Here is a 21,976-nt window from a genome sequence, read left to right as displayed (position 1 = left end):
AGGAAAAGTGTTTTACCTAAATATATAGTAGAATGCTCTTGGGATCAAGTGGTTTTTTTTTTTATATGGTATGTTTTTTTATCAAGCGTCTGTATAAGCATCCTAAGATGTGTAGTTTAAGGATTATGTACCATGTATTGGAAATATTATAGTTCCATTTCTTTCATTGTAAGCTCACATATCAATTTTTCATTTCTTTATTGAAAACTACAAATATTGAAAAATAAATGTACTAGGAATCTTTATCTAGACAAAATCAATCATAGCTACCTATATCTATGTTGTAAACTTGAATCTTGCCACCTCAGTTGTCAACATTACTATCACCACTTTGCAATATCGCCTTTGAAGGCATTTATAATGATTTTAGTCTTAATTACTAAATACCATTACACAGTATGAATGTAGCTCGAAAAAAAAAAAACATCATATAAAATTACACAACATAATAAAAATAACATCAACGAACCCATGTTTTTCTCTGTTTTTTTTTATTATTTTGCAATAATATTTGCTGAAACCACTATGTTTTTAAATTTTAATAATAAAATAATTTTATTAAAATTTAACTTCAAAAACAAATGAACATATAAGCCCTATATTTTTAATTTTTAATTTTAATTATAAAATTAATAATTTGCGTTAATCTAAACTCTATCCGAACGATTTAAATAAAAATTTTAAAATAATTTCTAAAATATAATCCATCTAATAATTACTTCTAAACATGACCATATATACAACATTATATTTGAATACTAAAATATTCATATTTTATTCTAAAAGAATGCAAAAAGAAATTAATGTCTTTAAGATTTTTTTAAATTTTATTCTTATTTTATAATAAATATATAAAATGTGATCATTTATACTTGGCCCTCCAAAGTTTTTCTTAACTTTTAATTTTATTTTTTATAAAGTTTATAATTTAAATTTAGTAAAATTTTTAATTTAATTTAATAAATTAATACAAAATTATATACTTGTAGCATTTAAATATTCGTTTAGTAAAAAAGAAATAAAGTTAACAATTGTGGTATGTCATACAAGCTGAGCAAACTTATTTTTGCTTTCACTAAATCTTAATTTTGATGGTTAAGATTATTTGGAAATTGAAAATACTTTAATTCAAAGTAGTTTTGATATATATTGGGTTTTACTGAACTTAGCTTAAATGAATCAATTTTTATGCATGTATGTTTGTTTTGATAAAATAAGCACATAAAAATAATATATTTATCAATATGTACTAATGGAACAATAAACAAATATAAAATGAGCTTATTTATGAATATAAATAAGCTGAACAATTTTGTTTATGTTCTGTTCATTTAATAAACAAGTCTCGATACTTTATTTATATTCGTTTATTTAGCTTGGCAAATAAAAATAAATGAACAAAAATTAAATTATATTCATTTATAACCCCAAACCAAGAGCATGTCTACTTTATACATACATCCATTTATTAACATATTTTACTTCATTTTTGTATAGTGTAATGACAAAAAATCCTTCTTTAAATGAATTTGTAATTCTCTTTGATTCCTGAACATCCCATAGCCCTTGCTCTTAAAAAGTGTTAATGTAAATTTGTGTTTCTGAACTTAGTAATTAAATTCATTTTTATAGATATATTTTTTTGTCCACTTTAATATTTAAATTTAAAAATTAACCTTAAACTTGAAAAATATAAAAATTTGATGACTAGATGTCATGAGATTGTAAAATGTGATTAAATCTTGACCAAGTCCATGTTTAGAGGCCAAAATGAGCCAAGTGTCAAGTTATGGTAACAAAGTGTGCTAGAAAAAGTACAAATGTCAAATTAGACCTAATTATACTGTTGAAGAGCCAAAATTTATATTTTAATTATAGGGTAAATGTAACAACCTATTTTCAATTGTGTCAAAAATGGTGGTTTCGAAACCTCGTATTTTAATGATCGAGTCAGTAAATATTATTTATTAATATTTACGTGTTAATTATATTATTATATTAGATTTTGGTATGATGAATTTGTTCAGTGGACAGTTATTTAAGGTACAAATATATCGACTCTAAAGTCAATGGTTTTGGAAAATGAGGTATCAGGACCTCATTTCTGTAAACTGAGCAATGTTTAATATAAATATTTATGGAGTTATATTATAGGAGAATTGAATTTTGGATAGATAATTTTACCGAATTAGCAACTAATTAAGTTATAAGGACTAAATCGTAAAAATTATAAAAATCAATCGTTATTGATTTCTACTAATTAAAAGGCTTAAAAAGTAATTGCTTAGGGTTTTAAGTGGTAATTTACCAGTTTTAGTATTAGTGGACGGTGGATGCATGATTTTGGGTGTTTTATAGATTAAAAATATTGATAAATATTAATGAAAAGAAACGCAAAGCATATAAATTAAAAATATTGATAAATATTAATTAAAAGAAACGCAAAGCATATAAATTAAAAAGCCATTATCCATTCGTTCTTCTTCAACCCTGCGAAACAAAAAGAGAGAGGGGAAGCCATGGTTTTAAAGCTTCAAGCTTGGTAGCTTTGCATGGTGAGTTAAATTAATTCTATTTTTTAGTAAATTTTATGTTTTTGAGATTGTTATAACTTAATCTAACTAGTCCGAGTACTAAATCGTAAAATTGTTAAAGTTTTAAAATTTTGTCATTGATTTTTTTTTGTTAAATAGTTTGGTTATAAGCTTAGATTTAATAATGGACTAAATTGTAAAGTGAAATTGATTAGTTTTGAGTTTAGGGACTAAAATGAAAATATCTCGATTTGGCATGAAATTTCTATAACCATTTATTGTAGAAGGATGTATAAGGATTTGTTTGGACTTGTATTGTGAAACGAGGTTTAATTGCGAAAGATATGACAGATTCAGTTTTAGGGACTAAATTGAATAAAATGTGAAACTTTAGAAAAATTTTAAAAATTGAAATTAAGTTGATATATACATTGAGTAATATGTTTTAAGATAAGTAGAATTGATAATTTGAAATAAATCATCATATAGATCGGGAATTGAATCAAATAGAGTTTAATCAAGGAAAAGTTCATTTTTGCAGATTAATCCATGATGTTTTTGCATCGTTGTTTTTGTCAGGTAAGTTCATATGGACTTAATTTATTAATTCTTGATATGTTTGTATTATTTTATTTTATTGTTAAACTGAAATGTTATATATATACAAAGTTTTTGGCATCAAATGGATTAAATCGTAAAATATAAAATATATGATAAATATGAATAGATGTATGGTATTGAATGATTGTAAATTTTTTGTATAAATTAATTATGTGTATGTGATGATATTACACGGCTTAAAATGTATTTGGATTGTTTTTCAATATGAAAAACGTGTATACGGTTACAGAGGTTGAATTAGTATAAGTACGATAATAGTACCGTGTGAAATGAATAGTTATTTAGAATGGAAGATACATGGATTGTTAATTGAATCATGTTACATATATATGACAATGTTATGATAGTTTTGAAGGTTGAAATGGATTTATGGCTTGAGTGAACCTAATAAACAATTAGGATATACATATAGGAGGTACTATGTATCAGTGTTGGCTATCATGTCATATACATATAGTAGGTACTACGTATCGATGTCGGCTATCATGCCATATACATACAGCAAGTACTATGTATCGGTATCGACTTTCATGCCATATAAATACAGCAGGTACTATATATCAGTGTTGGCTATCATACCATATACATACAACAGGTATTATGTATCGGTGTTGGCTTTTATGCCATATAAGCATAACAGGTAATATGTACGGGTGTTGGTTATTTTGCCGATGGTTGAAATCCTGCATGTGTTGTGAACTCTCCCTAACTCGTGAGAATAATTTAAGTCCCGTGTATCTGAGATTACTTTACTATAGTTATCTAGGTGAAAATGTTTAATGAAACAGAAAAGTAATGAATCAGAAAGATATTATTTACAAGTTTGTATGATGAACTTGTATTAAATGATATGATTATTTGTGTATGAATGAAACCCTATGACATTTGATATGATGTATTTATGTGATGTACTAACCATTGGATTTGTGGTCTAAATTGTATAAGGATGCCATGGTTTATAACATGCTTTGTGCCATATGTTTCAATTATTTATATTGCTTAATATCGAGGTAAGTTAAGTTAAATTTTCATACGAACTTACTAAGCATTAGTATGCTTACTTTGCTTCTTGTTCATCCTTGTAGATCGATAGTTGGGGTCGAGTTAATCGGATCACACCGAAGCTCACACTATCCATCTCAAGTTTCGATAGACTTTTGTTCGTTTTGGCTTAGTTTTATGTGGCATGTACATAGGTGTCGTTGTGTATGTATGTTGATTTTGAGACATGTTGCTTTGGTCTCTATATAATATTTTGGTGTTGGGATAAAAGAAAACAATATGCATGAATGTGTGTATTTCATGTTTTGATCATGTTATACTTGATAGTTAAAATCGTATTTTGTTGTGGACATGGTATGATGGATATGAATGTGTTAAAGGCAAATGATATTTATAGGTTGTTTTATCCTAAATTGACATGAATTGAAGGAATGGATGGAATTGTTGTATTTTGGGTTCCAAATGTGGTATATTGGTTTAAAGGTTTAAACAATGATATGTGTTGGTATGTGTATGAGAGGTTTTTGTGTAGGTTTGAGTTAAGGTTAAGTGCATTAGTTGATGTGTTACAAGATTGAATTGAATTATGCACAGAATATCATGTTTATGTATCATATGGTCTGCACACGGGTTAGTGACACGGTCGTGTCATCACTAGAAGTGGAATGTATTAAAAACCATACTATTCCCGGTTGTTACACGGCTTGGTCACATGGTCGTATGATACACATGGGCTGAGACATTGTAACACTCCTTACCCGAGACTGTTGCCAGAATCGAGCACGAGGCATTACTAAACTTATTCTATCCCTTAAATAGGTTTAAATTGTTTATTTAAGCATTTCGGAATGTGCTGCCATTCTGCGTCGTAGTCGCCTAAAAATTCATATCTTGAGTGCCGAAACTCGAAATTAAGATCCGTAAATTTTTCCTGAAACTAGACTCATATATCTATCTACTAATTTTTTTCATAGATTTTTGACTTGGCCAATTAGTACAGTTTATTAGTTAAAGTTTCCCCTGTTTCAAAACTCGACTGCACTAACCTCTTGTTACTACGAACCATGTTTCTTCCTGTACAAAATTCATATCACTAAGCCGTTTGTTTCTCTTAAAACTAGACTCAACAAGTATTATAAACATATAAAGTATACCTTCTAATTAGTTTTGTACAATTTATGGTGAATTTCCAAATTTGAAACAGGGGTTCCAGAAATCGCTCTGACCCTGTTTCATTAAAACTCAGATATATCATGAAATATAATACCTTTACCTATTTTTATTATTCCATAAGAAAATAGACATAATAAGATTTAATTTCATATATTATTCATCTTCAAACTATGTTTATAAAATTTTTAGTGATTTTTCAAAGTTACGTCATTGCTGTTACTTGAATCTGTTTTAGGTTACTTTCACATTTTCATAATTTTCATGTGATAATCACCATTCAATCATACATATTGATAAACATGCATATCATCGGCCATTTTATTAGCTAATCACTAGCAAGTATTTACACATCATTCATTGTTCATATTATACCAAAAGTGGCTAAGTTTCTATACATGCCATACACAAAACAAAACGTCTAATTATACCGAGTTATTTCTTTGATAGTGTGATCGGCCTCCGACGTTTCCTTCGATCCCGAGTGGCTAGATAAGTACTATAAGAAGAAGAAAATAAAGAGATTAAGCACTAGGCTTAGTAAGCTTACAAGCAAATAAATCACAACATTCAACATAATGGATAATTATGCATAATATCATCTAACATCATAAATTTCTTTACTTCTCAATTTCTATCTTCTTCTTTATTCCCTTACCTTCTTTCTTACGACCTTTCCTTTTCATAAGTATAATCTACTTTTCCTTTGCTGTTAATTCACTGTAATTTAACTCGTATCCTGACCCGTTGAACCACTCGGAATACTAAGGATACTAGGGTCGCTTCTGTCTATCAATATCTCGCCAATGCCATGTCTTTGACATGGACTTACATGAATTATTCCTGTCTCCAATGCCATATATAATATGGACTTACATGGCTCAATCCTGTCTCCAAAGCCATATTTCTAATATGGACTTACATGGCTCATTTCGTTACATCTGTCAACCCTAATATCCTAACATTCCTAGGGTTCAACCGGCTTTCTAACACTTTTCCTCTGTCACTTCACCTTAAATTCGACTTTAAATATTTTCATAACATAAATATATAAATGCTGAAATTGACAATAATAATGTAAAATAAAAGAATATTGCATTTATTTACTGTAAACTTACCTCGATACAAAATGTGACTAAACTTTACAATTTAGTCCTTTACTTTTTCTTTTCCTCGATCTACTCTCGAATTTCGCTCTTCTTGATCTATAATAGCAAATTTAGCTTATTTAATATCAACATTTATCAAAACAACCCTTTACTCAAACTTTGGCAAAATTACATTTTTGCCCCTAAACTTTCACATATTTGCACTTTTGCCCCAAGGCTCGTAAATTAAACTTCATCCTATTTTCTTATGTTTTATGACATGCTGATCATTTTTCCCTTCTATGGTAACATCAAATTCACACACTAACATGTACTTATGACTATTAGGTATTTTTACCGATTAAGCCTTTTTACTCGTTTTCACTTAAAACCAAGTAGCACAAGTTGTCTAACATAATTTAAAACCTCATATTCCATCATAAAACATCAAAATACACAAATTTCACTTATGGGTATTTTTCCAAATTTGATTCCTAACTTAAATTATTGCTAGCATAAGCTTTATCGAGCTAGGGACTTCAAAACGTAAAGATCATTAAAAGCGGGCTTGGAATCACTTACTATGAAGCTTGAAAGTTGAAGAAACCCCAGCTATGGAGAGAGGTAAGGTTCTGCTGGTAACTTGAAGAAGATGATACAATTTTATCATCTTTTTACCTTTTTATTAATGTTAATAACCAAATGACCAAAATGCCCCTCCTTACTAAACTTTCAAAAATTCCTTCCATGTCCTAATTTTGTCCATGAACTTAAAATTGGTCAAATTACCATTTAAGATCTCCTAATTAATATTCCAAAATAATTTCATACTAAAAACTTCTAGAATGCAAGTTTTGCAAATTATTCGATTTAGTCCCTAACCTCAATTTAAGCACTTTATGCATAGAATTTTATCACGAAATTTTCACACAATCATGTAATCATACCATGAACCTCAAAATAATAATAATTTTTTTTTTACCCTGAATTTGTGGTTTCGCAACCACTGTTCCGTTTAGGCCCTATTTCGGAATGTTACAGACATTGCCGTGTGACCCATGTTTACAAAAATTTTCATTAATTTTGAAAAAGTTCCATATTGATCCTTAATTTTTCTCGGGTCAACTCGATTAAGACTCGGTTTAGTTTGTAAATCATATTATGCATGGATTATAAAATGTTGTATTTTTCAATTGAATTTTAAAACCTATATTAAATGTGATCTGCTCCAATGATTGTTGTAGCATTCCATAGCTCGAGTCTAACAACCAAACTGAGTATGAATGTTATAGAAAACTACAAAATTGGTCATTCAACTTTTATAAGTTTTCATTTTATGCCTCAAGAATAAAAAAATTACATTTTAGGCATTGTTGTTAATAACCGTTTTCAATTTGGTCACCCACCATTAATTCAATATTCATTTTAGTCACTCAACTTTTGTAAGTTTTCATTTGAGTTACTTATTTTATCTTTTAAAGTTCCTTTAGTTTTTTTAGAATTAATTTTAGTATTTCCCAATAAAATGAAATAAACTTGGGGTTTTATAGAGAAAACTTGAATTTTATAAGGAAAAACATTTTATATTTTATATTTCCTTTATTTTCTTTTCTTTTTAGAATTAATTTAGTTTTTTCAATAAAAGGGTAAATGACATTGTTAGAAGAGGCAATCACAGATCTCCGAAAGGATCAGTCTTCATGGACCGTAAAATGGACATGGAGGATACATTAGTTGTATAAAAATGATAGGGCAGCGGACCAAGACCATTTTTCAAGTTGTTTGACACAAGGAGATTCAAATCTAATCTGAAAAAAAGAAGCCAAATAGATTTAGGAAAATAAAGAAAACAAAAATAACTAAAAGAAGAAATTTAAAAAATAAAAAATAAATATTTAAAACAATAAATAAATAAATGAAAAATTAAAAGTGGAAGATGGATATGAATAGAAGATAGTTGTCCAATTGAACCGTTTGAGATATAAATATCAACAAATTCAATTAATAGCTCTAATCAACCATCCAAGAAATAATTAATGGCTCTAATCAACCATCTAAAAAATAATTATTGACAAATTGAAGGATGAAAGATGAAAATTGAATTCTCACGACTCCTTAAAGAAAATTGAGAAAAAAATTATTTCTAAAAATCACAATAAAGCAATATTGCATGAAAGAAAATAACTCTCGAAATAAATTTTTATTAAGGAATAATCAATTTTATCAATGTCTTTAATGAATAATGAAGAGGTATTTATATAGCTAGCTAATTACATCCAAATAAAACTCTTAAGTATAATGAAACTCTAATTAATCTAAACAAGAAGTAGTTTTAGTCGAATTAAACTTTCTTGTTGACTAAGGGCTAGTTTGGCAATGCTTTTGAAAAGTGCTGTGAAAAAGTACTTTTTAGAAGTGCTTTTGAAAATTTTGATTTAAAATTTGAGTGTTTAGCATTGCTGTCAAAAAGTGCTTTTGAGAAATAAAATGTCCATTTTAGACATGTTATTATCAAGTAACAAATATACATTTAAATAATATTTAAATTAGTTAATATTATTATATATTAGTAAGAATATAAAAAATTATTATAACTTCTTGTTAATATTTTAATATATAAAATATAAATTTAAAATATTTTAAGCAATAAATATTAATTATTTATAAAATTTAATTAGAATATATAAACTATATTTTAAATATTTAAATATAACTATTAAATATTTGTAATTAATATTTTAAAAATATTTTTTATTTTTAATTAATGATTTTAACACATTTGTAATTAAGTACCAAGAAAAAAAAAGGGAAGTATTATGTTATTGGAGGGGTGAAAAAATAATTAAGCACTAAAAGTGCTTTTAGGAGAGGAAAAGCTAAAAATTTCAGCCAAAAATAGCTTGTTCTGCACAGCTTTTCTTCCAGAAGTGGTTTTGGAGCCAAAAGTGCTTTTGAAAAGCAATGCAGAACTGGCCCTAAGAGTTAGTTTGGTAATACTTTTGAAAAGTGCTTTTAAAAAGTGACGTGGAAAAGTGGCTTTGTAAAGTTTGGTTTAAAATTTGAGTATTTAGTATTGCTGTCAAAAAGTGTTTTTAAGAAATAAATGTCTATTTTAGACAAAAGCACTTCTGAAAAGCTAAAAATTTAGCTTGTTTAGCATAAATTTTCTTTCAGAAGTGCTTTTAGAGCCAGAAGTGCTTTTTTTAGGCCCTGCAGAATAGACCCTAAGAAATATAAAATTCCTAAACAACTTTAAATACTTAAAAATATCTTAAAATTTGAAATAAATAAATAATAAAATAATAAAAACTAATAAATATAATATTGGACTCATATATAATAAAAATTAAGTCTAAAAATCGATCCCAATATGATTTAAATTCGAATTAAAGACCGAGACTCATAATTTCCCGTAATAATCCCATCCAAAAATTTTACTTGCGCAGTCTTCAGTCAAATTATTATAACTTGAGCTTTTGGACTTGAAATTAAGTGATTCAAAGTGTGTTTCAAAGTTAAGAGATAGATCTTCAAACTCTATGCAAACATCTTAGCCCAAAAATTTCTGGATTCCATTCAAAAATTCGTTGCAAGTCGATTGATCTTCCAAACTTAGAAAATTGACAGCTTGGTTAAATTAGCTTTAATAATTTTCACCTTATCCGTGCATGTATTAAAAAAAATAAAAAGGGAAAACTTAAATTTTTATATGAAAAACTTGGGTTTTTGCGAGGAGAACATTTAATCTTTTTAATTTTCTTTATTTTTAAGAAATAATTTTATTTTTCTTTTCAAGAAAAAGGAAAACTTGTTTTTACAAAGAATTGAGTTATAGGTAAAAATTCGGGTTTCATCTTTGCAGTTAAATAATGCAATTTCCTATAAAAGCTTAGGTTTGTTTTTTAGAAAATTAAAATTAATCCTAAATGAAAATTTATTAGTTTGGGTGACTAAAATTAGTGTAAAATAATATTGCCTAACCCCAAACTAACAATAGGTGACCAAATTGAAAATGTTTGTTAATGACAATGCTTAAAATATAAATTTGTACTTTTTTTACCTTTTAACACAGTAGTATTTGGAAAGTCACCTAGTAATTGGATTTGAGTGTAGTTACTTGTAACTACATAGACATTACATGTTTGGATAATCATTGTAATTGGTAGGTCGCATTGAATTGAGTATAATTGCAATAACCCAATTACAGTACTTTCCAATTCTTACATGATGAGTGAGAGTTAAAGTAATTACGAAAGTAATTACACCTAAATTAAATTTAAAAAAATATTTTTATACAAGTTTAAGTTATAATTTTTATATTATAAACATGAATACTTATAAGTGATTGGGATGATTATGACCAAAGATTTATTATATTATAAAACTAATTTACTTGTATTTTATAAAGTTATAGCAAAAAATATTATTTAAATCTTAAATCTTTTTAAAGCTATGATCAAAAAATTATTATAAAAATAATTTGCATGTAATAAAAATGTTATAATATATTTATTTATAAAAGTTATGTCCAATGAGATAACTTATTTCCGTGTCTATACTATATATTATAAAAATAATATTTTTATTCATAAAAGGAAAAGTGTTTTAGTTTTTTTATTATAATTTATTTGTAAAAAAAATTTATAAAGTTATAACAAAAAATATATTATTCACAAAAGGTTATGAAAATTATTCGACATTTCACAGAAAATTATAAAGATTATATATTATACATTTTATATTATTTTTTACTTAATTTATATATTATAAAAAAAGGTTGTAATTTAACATAATTCTTTTTTAAATTAATTTGTATAAGTTATTATTATTAAAACTACATACTAATTGCATTATGAACCCAAATATTATATAGTATGATATCATTTGAGAGAATGAGATTAAACACAAGCACAAAAAACGGCTCGCGAACTTTTTAATTTGAGGTAATCAAGGCTCTAAAATGTGGTTAGAGGACCTTTATTGTTCTAAAAAATTTTTCTCATACTAACAACATCATTTTAGTATGACATAAAAAAACATAAAGTTAGATCGTACTAGCATGTTACATATTTCATAGCTTCATTTATAGGTAGATTTAGGATGATCAATACTTCAAAAAGTACATACAAGAAAAAGATTTTGATAATCTTAATGATACATATTCAGATGATGATGTTGATGTTGATAAACTCGATCAAGAACCAACATTCGACGAAATGAGCTTATATTAAATATTAAAGAGGGGATAACCTAACAAATATGGAGCATTAGAACAATTAGATAAAATTTCATATGATCTTTATTTTTCTTGTTATCTTTATTAAGAGTCTTATTATCAACTATTTTTTGGACTAACATAATATACATGATGATTTGATTTTCATTTTTGTTACTTATTTAGAATTTCTTTTATCGTGCTAATATTTTTATAGTAATTAATATTTTTAAAATATAAAATTTCTGTAATTATAATTTTACTACCAAACATAACATAGAAAATTACAATATAATTACACTCTATCAACTAAATATATCTAAAAATTATAATTTTTTATAATTCTAAAAAAAATGTTATAATTACTCTACACAATAAACCCTAAGAAAATGGAATTACAATTTACAAGGACAAGAAGAAGGCTCGCAATCCGAGCCAAACTGTGGCTGTCGTCTCCCCACCAAACATTCAATCCAGCGAATTGTTGCTATCCGATTAAACCCAATCCCTTCCCATGCCATCCACTCGTGGGACCGCATTGCATCTAACGCCTCAAACTCTCTTTGGCGCACCTAGCCAGCCAACCCTTACAATTCCTCCGTCCAAATTACAACCCAAGTCCCCCCACTCGCTTACCTTAATAACATCAAAAACCCATCACAAAACTAGCTATACCCATCTCCTATGCCACATTAGTCAGCCAAATAGATAGGCTCATAAGTCTTAGCCACCCAAATATCTCCCACACTTTCCTTCTTCACACAATGGACTAAATGTTAGCCACCGGCGACTACCCCACGCACCCAATCCGGCAACCGGATCCAATCCAAGCCGACACAACACCAACACCAAGAGTCCTCACCATAATTTCCTCGGTTTTAGAAAAGTTAGTGGCCCGAAACGACAAGCTCGTTGAGGTCCTAACCGAGCAGCCAGATGGATTGAACTTGGACCGCAATGGTACCATCTCTGCTCCTCTTGGTAAAAGCTTGAACGTATTTCATGGCGTCAGGGCTCCAAATATAAGCATACCAAACTACTTGGAGAGGATCTATAAGTACACAAACTGTAGCCCTTCATGCTTTGTGTTGGGATACGTTTATATAGACAGATTGGCCCATAAGCATCCCGATTCACTCCTCGTATCCTTGAACGTGCACCGATTGCTAGTCACCTGTGTCATGGTTGCTTCCAAGGTTCTTGATGATGTGTAAGCGCCTTCTTCAACAACCCTTCACCTATTTTTGTTTCTTTTTTTTTAAAGGATTCTTGGGTTTTTGCTAATTCAGGCACTATAACAATGCGTTCTATGCTCGGGTTGGAGGAGTGAGCAATGCTGAGCTGAACAGGCTAGAATTAGAACTGCTTTTCCTTTTGGATTTTGGAGTGGCGGTGAGCTCACAGGTTTTTGAGACCTATTGTTTCCACTTGGAACAGGAGATGTTAATTAATGGCGTTGATCAGAAAGTTGAAAGGGGGATAAGCCCCGTTGCTGTTGATGAGATTGTGACTGACATCGGTTGATTGTTTCGCCGTCTCTCAAGCCATGGGATTGGCCCCAAGTTCCTATCTCTGTCTCTCTCGTCTTAAAATGGGGTCTCATTATTATTAACTTTGTTTTTTTAACCAAAAAATGGAAATAGAGGAAAGGAAAAAGAGTGCAATGGCTTTCATTTATTGTTTGTTATTGACTATCGAACCAATATTGTTTGCAACTATTTATGCCTAAGCTTTTGTACTGTGATCAAATTTAGTCATTATTTAGAATTATTTATCAAATTTTGAAATTTTAATTTTAGTTCAAATGATAGCAATTAAATATGTTGGATTAAATTTTGTACTATACTCAAGTTCCGTATTTAGCTCATGTTCTTCAATTTGCTCATTTCTTTTGAATTTCGATATTTTAATCCTGACTCAAAATATTAGTTGTTAAATTCATTAACTAAAATGGTGTGCCTTTTTTGTGCGTATCATGTGAAAATATCAAGATGATAGATATTACATATATGACAATATGTTTGTTGTATAAGATTTTGTAAATAACATAATTTAAAGGCTATCATTTATTCAAGACTGAAATTTCAAAACTCAAAAAGTGTAGAGACTAAATCCATAATTTATATATAATACAAGAACTAATAATAGCAGAATTTAAGTTTTTTTTTTTTTTAAGAAAAGTGATTATTACATCAAAACAACATAATGCTATGAAAATAAACTATGTAATTGACCTTAAAATTAGCTAATTTATTTGCCTCCCGAAAAACATGCTTGAACTGCACAAACCATTGTTTTCTATAGCATTCTTTGACTCTCTTTACTAAGGTTATGGTGTTGCCTTCCTCGTTATATTTTGACAACATTTGAACCACATTTGAATTATCACATTCTACCTCTGTGTAATATTTCTTACCTGATCCCGTCGTCGAAATCGAGTTATAGAATGCTACAATACAAAACATAACAGTTATAAACAGTTGATTGTAAAAAATACAAATATTTTAATCAATTCAATCATTAAATACCATCTAAAACTTTTTCTGAGTCTTATATGAGCTTACGTGAGATCTTGAGTTGATCCGAGGATATTTCAGGATCAAATTGTAATATTATCAAAATTTGAAGGTAATAATGCAAAATACAAGTCACATGGGCATATGTCCAGATCATGTAACTCTCTGAAGCCGTGTGAACCAAAATGTAAAAATTTCATCAAAAGTCATACTGTAACGCCCCCACACCCGAGACCGTCGCCGGAGTCGAGTATGAGGTGTTACTAAGCTTAGTTTAACATTTTTAGAACTTTGAATTATTTGTTTCTACATTCACAGCTTTTAAGCTACTTGCGTCACAGTCACAAGAAAAATCATATCTCGAGTTACAAAACTCGAAATTAAGATCCGTAAATTTTCCCTGAATCTAGACTCATAAAACTATCTACTAATTTTTTTCTAGAATTTTTGGTTGGGCCAATTAGTACAGTTTATTAGTTAAAGTTATCCCTGTTTCAAGACTCGACTGGTCTGACCTCTGTTTACTACGAACCACATTTCTCTCTGTACAAAATTCATATGACTATGAGGTTTATTTATTCTAAAACTAGACTAAATAAGGATTCTGAGGATATAAAATACACCACCTAATTATATCTTTACAATTTATGGTGAATTTCTAAAGTAGGAACAGGGGATTCAGAAACTGCTATGACTCTGTTTCACTAAAATTAAAATATCTTCTAACATATACTTCCTTTACTTGTTTCATTTGTTTCATGTGAAACTAGACATAATAAGCTTCAATTTGATATGTATTTCACCACCAAATTCAATTTCTATGATTTTTAGTAAATTTTCAAACTCCCGTTAGTATTGCTGCGGTATTCTGTTTATTGTAAATTTCATCCTTTTTATGAGTTTTTATGCACTAAGTATCTTAATAGTTTTCCTTAACATCAAACATAATCTAAACTAACCATTTTCATAATTTATCATTATCAAGCATTTCCTCAACCATTTCACAACCATACCATAAGATCATTTACACAAAATGGGTATATTGCTATACATGCCATACTTAAATTTACAAGCCATTTACCAAAAATCTTCGGATAGTGTGGTGAGCCTTCGACCTATCCCGACTCTGAGCTGGCTTGTCCAAAACTACAATGAGTAAGAAGGAGGAGTAAGCATAAATGCTTAGTAAGTTCATATGCAAATAATAAGTAACATAACAAGCAGTTATACCAGTCAACATTAGCATACATCACTAAAACACATATCACATTTTTAATCATTCTTCATCATCTTATTACCTTATCGTGGTTGTATCAATACTCAACCCGAGGGTTAAATACATACCTGTCCAAAATATCCATTTCATATCACTTACCAATACGTCTCTTTACATCTCGAAATTTTCCTCCATTTGAGTAGAACTTTACCCGTTGAACACATCGAATATAATTGGATACATGGATAACTTGCACATAAGTGCCGCATATTCAATCAAGCAATCATGTAACCCGCCCATAGCGAACTCGGACTCAACTCAACGAGCTCGGTGTTCGCATCCATAAGTGAACTCGGACTCAACTCAACGAGTTCGGATGCCTAGTTACATCTCACGAACTCGGACTCAACTCAACGAGTTCGGACATTCGCATCCATAAGTGAACTCGGACTCAACTCAACGAGTTCGGATGCTCAACCATCCTAGTGACATGTCACTTGTATCCTAATCTATTCCTAAGGTTCAAACGGGCTTTTCCTCGAACACTTATCCTTGCCGTCTTCCGTAGAATGCGAAATCAATACTCGGTAACAATTATATTTAACAAGTAGTTCACATAATTTACATATTATTTGAAATTAACCACAAAGCATACATTTCATAATAAAATTCAGCATAACACATAATTAATATCAATAACTTAAAAATAACAATTATGCTACATTATTTACACATGAACTTACCTTGGTACCAAAATACAAAGATTTTGCAATTTAGTCCACAATCTTTTCTTTTCCTCGATTGAGGTCGATTCCACGTCTTTCTTGATCTAAAATAACACATTTAGCTTATTTAATACTCACATTATCAAATTAATCCTTAACTCAAATTTTGGCAAAATTACAATTTTACCCTAAACTTTTGCATATTTACATTTTTGCCCCTAGGCTCGGGATTAAACTTTATTCCTTATTCTTATGTTTTACAACATGCTGATCACTTTTCTCTTCTATGGCAACATCAAATTCTCACTCTAACATGTACTTGTGACTATTAGGTATTTTTACCGATTAAGCCTTTTTACTCGTTTTTGCTTAAAATCGAGTAGTACAAGTTGTCTAACATAATTTAAAACTTCATATTCTATCATAAGACATCAAAATATACAAATTTCACCTATGGGTATTTTTCCAAATATAAACCCTAGGTTAAATTATTGCTAACATAAGCTTTATCGAGTTAAGGGATCTCAAAACGTAAAAATCATTAAAAGCGGGCTTGGAATCACTTACTATGGAGCTTGGAAGCTTGAAACAAACCCTAGCTATGGAGAACCCTTGAAATTTCGGCCTAATGAAGAAGATGGACAAAATTGGCTTTTAATTTTGTTTTAATTTATTTTAATAACTAAATGACCAAAATACCCTTACTACTAAACTTTCCCAAAATTCCTTCCATGTCCTAATTTTGTCCATGAACTTAAAATTGGTAAAATTGCTATTTAAGACCTCCTCATTAATATTCCAAAACAATTTCATACTAAAAACTTCTAGAATGCAAGTTTTGCAACTTATTCGATTTAGTCCCTACTTTCAATTTAAGCACTTTAGGCATAGAATGTCATCACGAAATTTTCACACAATCATGCAATCATATCATAAACATCAAAATCATTGTAAAATAATTATTTCTATCTCGGATTTGTGGTCACGAAACCACTATTCCGATTAAGCCCTAATTTAGGATATTACACATACGACCGTGTGGTTGAGCCGTATAGCAAACTGAGATCGTATGAAAAATTAGGTGACCAAAACTACAGTACTCACACGAGCATATGGCTAGCCTGTATAACAATTGGGAACCATGTGATTCTACATCTACCTATTTTTTAGAGAGCATAAGGACATGAATCAGCCCGTGTGGTGCAAAATAGATAAATTATTGATTGTTTCAAACCATCCAAAACACATTTTGGTAATTTTTAACATACTCAAAACATGTCAAGACCAAGCCCAAATCAACTTCCTAAAAAAACTAAACAATATGCCACAATAGCATCAACACACATGAATCAATTCAAATCTTTCAAGCATGTTACTACATTCCATATCATTCATAAGCTTCAATGTTACCTTTCTCATAACGCTTTGGTTGAAGAGTGATATCCTGAGGATCACACCCAAGTCCTCAACTTTTTGAAACCTTAAAAAAACTACTTATGTGGTCAACTAACAAGTCATTCGTATTAGGAGAATAATAAATTTTAGTCTTTTGTGCATTAATATTGTGCCCTGAAAAAAAGACTAAAATCTTGCTTAACGGCTACTTTATAGGAAAGAACTAGGTTATTGGCAAAGAATAGGTATAATAGAGGAGGTCCATCCTTACTTAATTTAACCGGCTTCTTTTTGTAGGACAACTTTATTAGTGCTTTAGCTAAGTCTTTCCATTCCTATCACAGAAAGGTATGGGGAAAAGGAATCTCCTTGTCGAATTCCTCTAGAAGGTTTAAATTCAACCAAAAGAGATTCATTTCAAAAAATTTACATTGACGGAGTTGAAATACAATGTATGATAATACGAGTTAGATTATAAGGAACACCTACATCTAAGAGTGAATCTTCTAGAACGACTTTGATCGCCATCCACCTAACTTTCCCCTTGTAAGTGTTTAGAATGGAAACTCACTTGGTTAGGTGCAACTAGTGATGGCGTAAGTTGCTTCAATATATTAATAGTTGTTTTTGTTACCGCTTTATAGAGAATTAAGCACAAACTAGTAGGCCTAAAATGGGAGAAATTTTCAAGCCCATTTATTTTTTCTGATCAAGCCAGTCAAAGTTTTATTCAACTTAGGATCCAGAGTACCTCTTTTAAAGACATTCACCATGTTACAAATATCATCAGCCATAATGTCCCATTGGCTTTGAAAAAATTGAGTATGAAACCCATTAATGGTCGTAGCTTTTGATGGAGTCATATCAAATTATTCCTTTTCCACTTCCTCATTCAATACCTCATTTTGTAAAAACTCAATCATGCTTTCCTCAAGTAATGAACACCTACCATGTAACCAGAAAAGCTCCATGAACAGAGCCCTTTTACCATGGAAGTAGTTGATAGTTTGTCTTTCAACACCTCATTTTCAAAGCACCATTCATCGCCCTCTAATTTCAAAGCATATATTTTGTTTTGTTTCCTCTTAGCAAGAATCTTAATAAGGACATACTTTATGTTACGGTCCCCTTCGATAAGCCATTCACAACCTGATTTATATTGCCAAATGAGCTCATCCAAGTCTAAAATCTTCTCAAGCTCCACCCTAAAGTCCCCTTCAAGTTCTTCAAGTTTTCGTGATCTCTTTCTTTCCAAAGCCGCTTGGATGCCTTTAAGTTGCGTCATGACAATCCTTTTACAAGTCAAAATATTCCCAAACAATTAATGTTTCCAATCTTTAACAGCTGCCAGAAGACATGCAACATTCTTTATAACTAGCTCACCGAATGAAATCAAAAAGGCTTATTAGTAGTCTACAGTTCATCAACACCAACCATAAAGAGCGAAGGTTTACGGCTAGGGCCACACTAAGGGGGTTGGTAGTGCGTTGGCCCCCCATTGATTTGGTATAATTGCCTCCCTAGGCCTTTAAATTTTGGTAAATTTTAATTAATAAATAGTATATTTTTTATTCCCACTCCCCACCAAGATTTTTTAGTTCTATTTTGTTACCCTCACCATAAAATTCTTGGATTTGCCCTAGTTTATGACCTGGAGTAATGGTTAAAGTTTTCGTCTAGCACCTAAATGGCACATGTTCAAATCCTGTTATCCACTCTCTCACACTATGATAATGATAAATAAATAAAAAATAGACGAATTATTATATTAACTAATAGTTTTATATAAAAGAAATTTTAGTCATTCAATTAAATTTGTGTCACATTATACCTATAAATAATATAAAAGGTCTTAAATTTTATCAATTTAATTAAGTTTGTATATTTTACCTCAGATAATCATGATTGTCAGAATTGGATTGAACCTACTAATTAAACCAAGCATTGGAGGTCCAATTGGTTCAACAGGTACTATAAAACCAAAAAAAGTTTGAACTAGTAAAAAATTAGTCAAACCAAGTAAAAAAATCAATTAAAATTGTTTGAACCAGTTTAAACTAGTTTAAATATTTAATTTTTTGTTATAATTTATAATCTTTATAATTTAAAAGCCCTTAAGCTTCTCTGGATAAATCAATTAAGCCCTTAATTTTTTACCCAATTGAACCCTTAACTTGTAAAAATACACCCAAATAATCCCTTTAATCATTAACTTTAACAATAGTTGTTAACTTTAACAGTTTTTTTTGATATTTTATTAAAAATTTTCTTTTATTTTTGAAAATTTAATAAATTATTATAAAATTATTCATATTAAAAATATTAAAATTGTAAAATTATACAAACTATTAAAATCGTCAACATTTATATTTTTATATAATTTGCATTACGACATCTGGGATTAAATAATTTCTTCTTACTTTATGTTTTTAGTGTATTTCATGAAATGCAAATTACTACTTTACCATGTCGTAATAAACTATGGAGTCGAGGAAGATGACAGAATTCTTGATTCTAATGCAACTGACGAGATGCCATCTTGCTTCCAGTGGGATCACAATATTGCTGCCAAAGTCGCAAAATTCAGTGTCACGTTCGAGATATAGGCACTTGCCTTCAATATAATATCTCATGGAGAAATTTAAATCTATTGAAAGGTTAATGGTTGAGTAGGCTATTCTCCAGTCAGAGAAGGGATCCATGCTTGACTTAAGAGTAGAACTATAATCAAGAGAAAAATGTTATAATTTTTTATAATTTTTAAACATTTTTTAAATAAATTTTTATATGATTTTTAAATAAATTTAATATTTTTTTACACTTTTCAAAATTGGATAAACTACAAAAAATAGTCACTTTTGTTTGCTTCATATGATATTTTAGTCACTTATGTTTGAAATGTTACATTTTAGTCACTTACGTTATCATTTTGTTACGAAGTGGTTACTCTACTGTTCAACTCCGTTACCTCCATAATGGCAGTCCTACGTGGCAGTCCAAATGGGTTTTAAATACCAACTTGAATGTTCAGTTGCTGGGAAAAAATAAGTTTATAATTAAATAAATTTAATTTGGACTGCCATGTAAGACATCCAAGTTGGCATTCTAAACACATTTGGACTGCCATGTAGGACCGCTATCAGGGAGATAACGGAGCTTAATGGTAGAGTGACCATTTTGTAACAAAATGATAATGTAGGTGACTAAAACGTAACATTTCAAACATAAATAACTAAAATTGTAACACCCTAAATTTTGGGGTTAGAAGTTTTTGGGTTTTGTGGTTAGGGTCAGTGAGAAGATTGCTCTATTATGTTTAGTAGCGCATTTAAGTGTAAGAATGGGTCTGTTGGTTTGGTGGTTGAGTGAGTGTTAATATATCTTTAGGTTCTAGGTTTGAGTCTATAGGTGTGCATTTTTGGAGAGCCTTTTATTTTGTTTTGTTTTTGGTTAATAATTATAATTATTTATTTTTATTTTTTACTTTTATTTTCTATTTTTGGTTTTGGACGTTTTTCTTTTTTCTTATCTGGGTTTTCTTTTTCTTCTTTCCAAAGTTCTTCCTTATTTTGCTATTGAACGGTTTTTGCTTGGGGAAATTTTAAGAGCCTCGTTTCCTTGATGTCGAGTCAGTGTTTGGGCATTTCTGGTTCCTATTGGTTTCGTACCTTCCTTTGTTTTATTCGCAAATTTTATCTCGACTTTATGAGAAGTCGACAACGTGTATGTAAGTGTTCACAAATCCGTTATTTTCGATGTTGTATCGTTGCCTTAAGTTTAGAATTGGTATTGATTTGGTATAATTTCGAACTATCAAGGGCTGGGGAGTGCTTCGTGCTGGAAACACATTTTTCGGGATTGTTTTAGGATGGTTTCGTGACCACACACGGGCGTGTGCTGATACACAAGGCCATTTTCTTTTGGGAATTAGGCTTTCCGGGTTGATTTGGGCCCCACACGGTCGTGTGGCCGAATTGGGGATTTTTGTCGATTTTCACACGACCATGTCCCCTAGGCTCATGGGCGTATGTGTTTGGGAATTAGGGTATAAGTGATTTGGCACCGCACGGCTTGGTTACATAGCCATGTTGCTAATTTGGGGATTTAGGGATCCTACATGGGCGTGTGTTTTAGACACACAGTCGTGTCTGGTGGGTACACAAGCGTGTGAGACCCTCACACGACCGTGTCTGCCCTATATTCTATTTTAGTACAACTGGGCAGTGAGTTACACAGCCTGTTCCCACGACCATGTTCCTGGTCCAAAAAGGCGTGTGCTTTAGCCATGCGGCCATGTGCCCTTCTTCACACGTGCGTTTGACCTCCCACGCGGCCAGAGCACACGGTCGTATGGTTCTAAGACACTTGCTTTGGTTCTGTGTGTGCTTCTGGTTTGAAAATGTGTCTGTGTATTCCGACCCTTGGCTAAGCCTTAGTGAGGGTGTTTAAGGCTCGATATATGTAACCATGTACTCTGCTTTTGTGTTGTTTGTG

General features: G+C 30.2%; 1 protein-coding gene and 1 long non-coding RNA gene across 2 annotated transcripts; one reads left to right on the top strand and one right to left on the bottom strand.

Moving 5' to 3' along the window:
- Positions 1-5,796: 5,796 nt before the first annotated feature.
- LOC128290313 (uncharacterized) lies at positions 5,797-7,076 on the bottom strand. The gene is made up of 3 exons (XR_008280053.1): positions 6,998-7,076; positions 6,446-6,532; positions 5,797-5,826 (listed from the first exon to the last, which is right to left on the bottom strand). It is a non-coding gene; the product is annotated as an uncharacterized LOC128290313 (long non-coding RNA).
- A 5,052-nt stretch (positions 7,077-12,128) lies between these two features.
- Positions 12,129-13,409, top strand: LOC108475477 (cyclin-U1-1). The gene is made up of 2 exons (XM_017777445.2): positions 12,129-12,840; positions 12,920-13,409. Exons 1-2 carry the CDS (start codon positions 12,404-12,406, stop codon positions 13,152-13,154), a joined length of 672 nt encoding a protein of 223 aa, XP_017632934.1. The 5' UTR covers positions 12,129-12,403; the 3' UTR covers positions 13,155-13,409.
- Positions 13,410-21,976: the final 8,567 nt, after the last annotated feature.

The sequence above is a fragment of the Gossypium arboreum genome, chromosome 3 (genome assembly GCF_025698485.1).
Source record: "Gossypium arboreum isolate Shixiya-1 chromosome 3, ASM2569848v2, whole genome shotgun sequence".
Taxonomy (NCBI): domain Eukaryota; kingdom Viridiplantae; phylum Streptophyta; class Magnoliopsida; order Malvales; family Malvaceae; genus Gossypium; species Gossypium arboreum.
The sequence above is the reverse complement of the archived record's forward strand: the minus strand, read 5'-3'. Positions and strand labels throughout refer to the sequence as shown.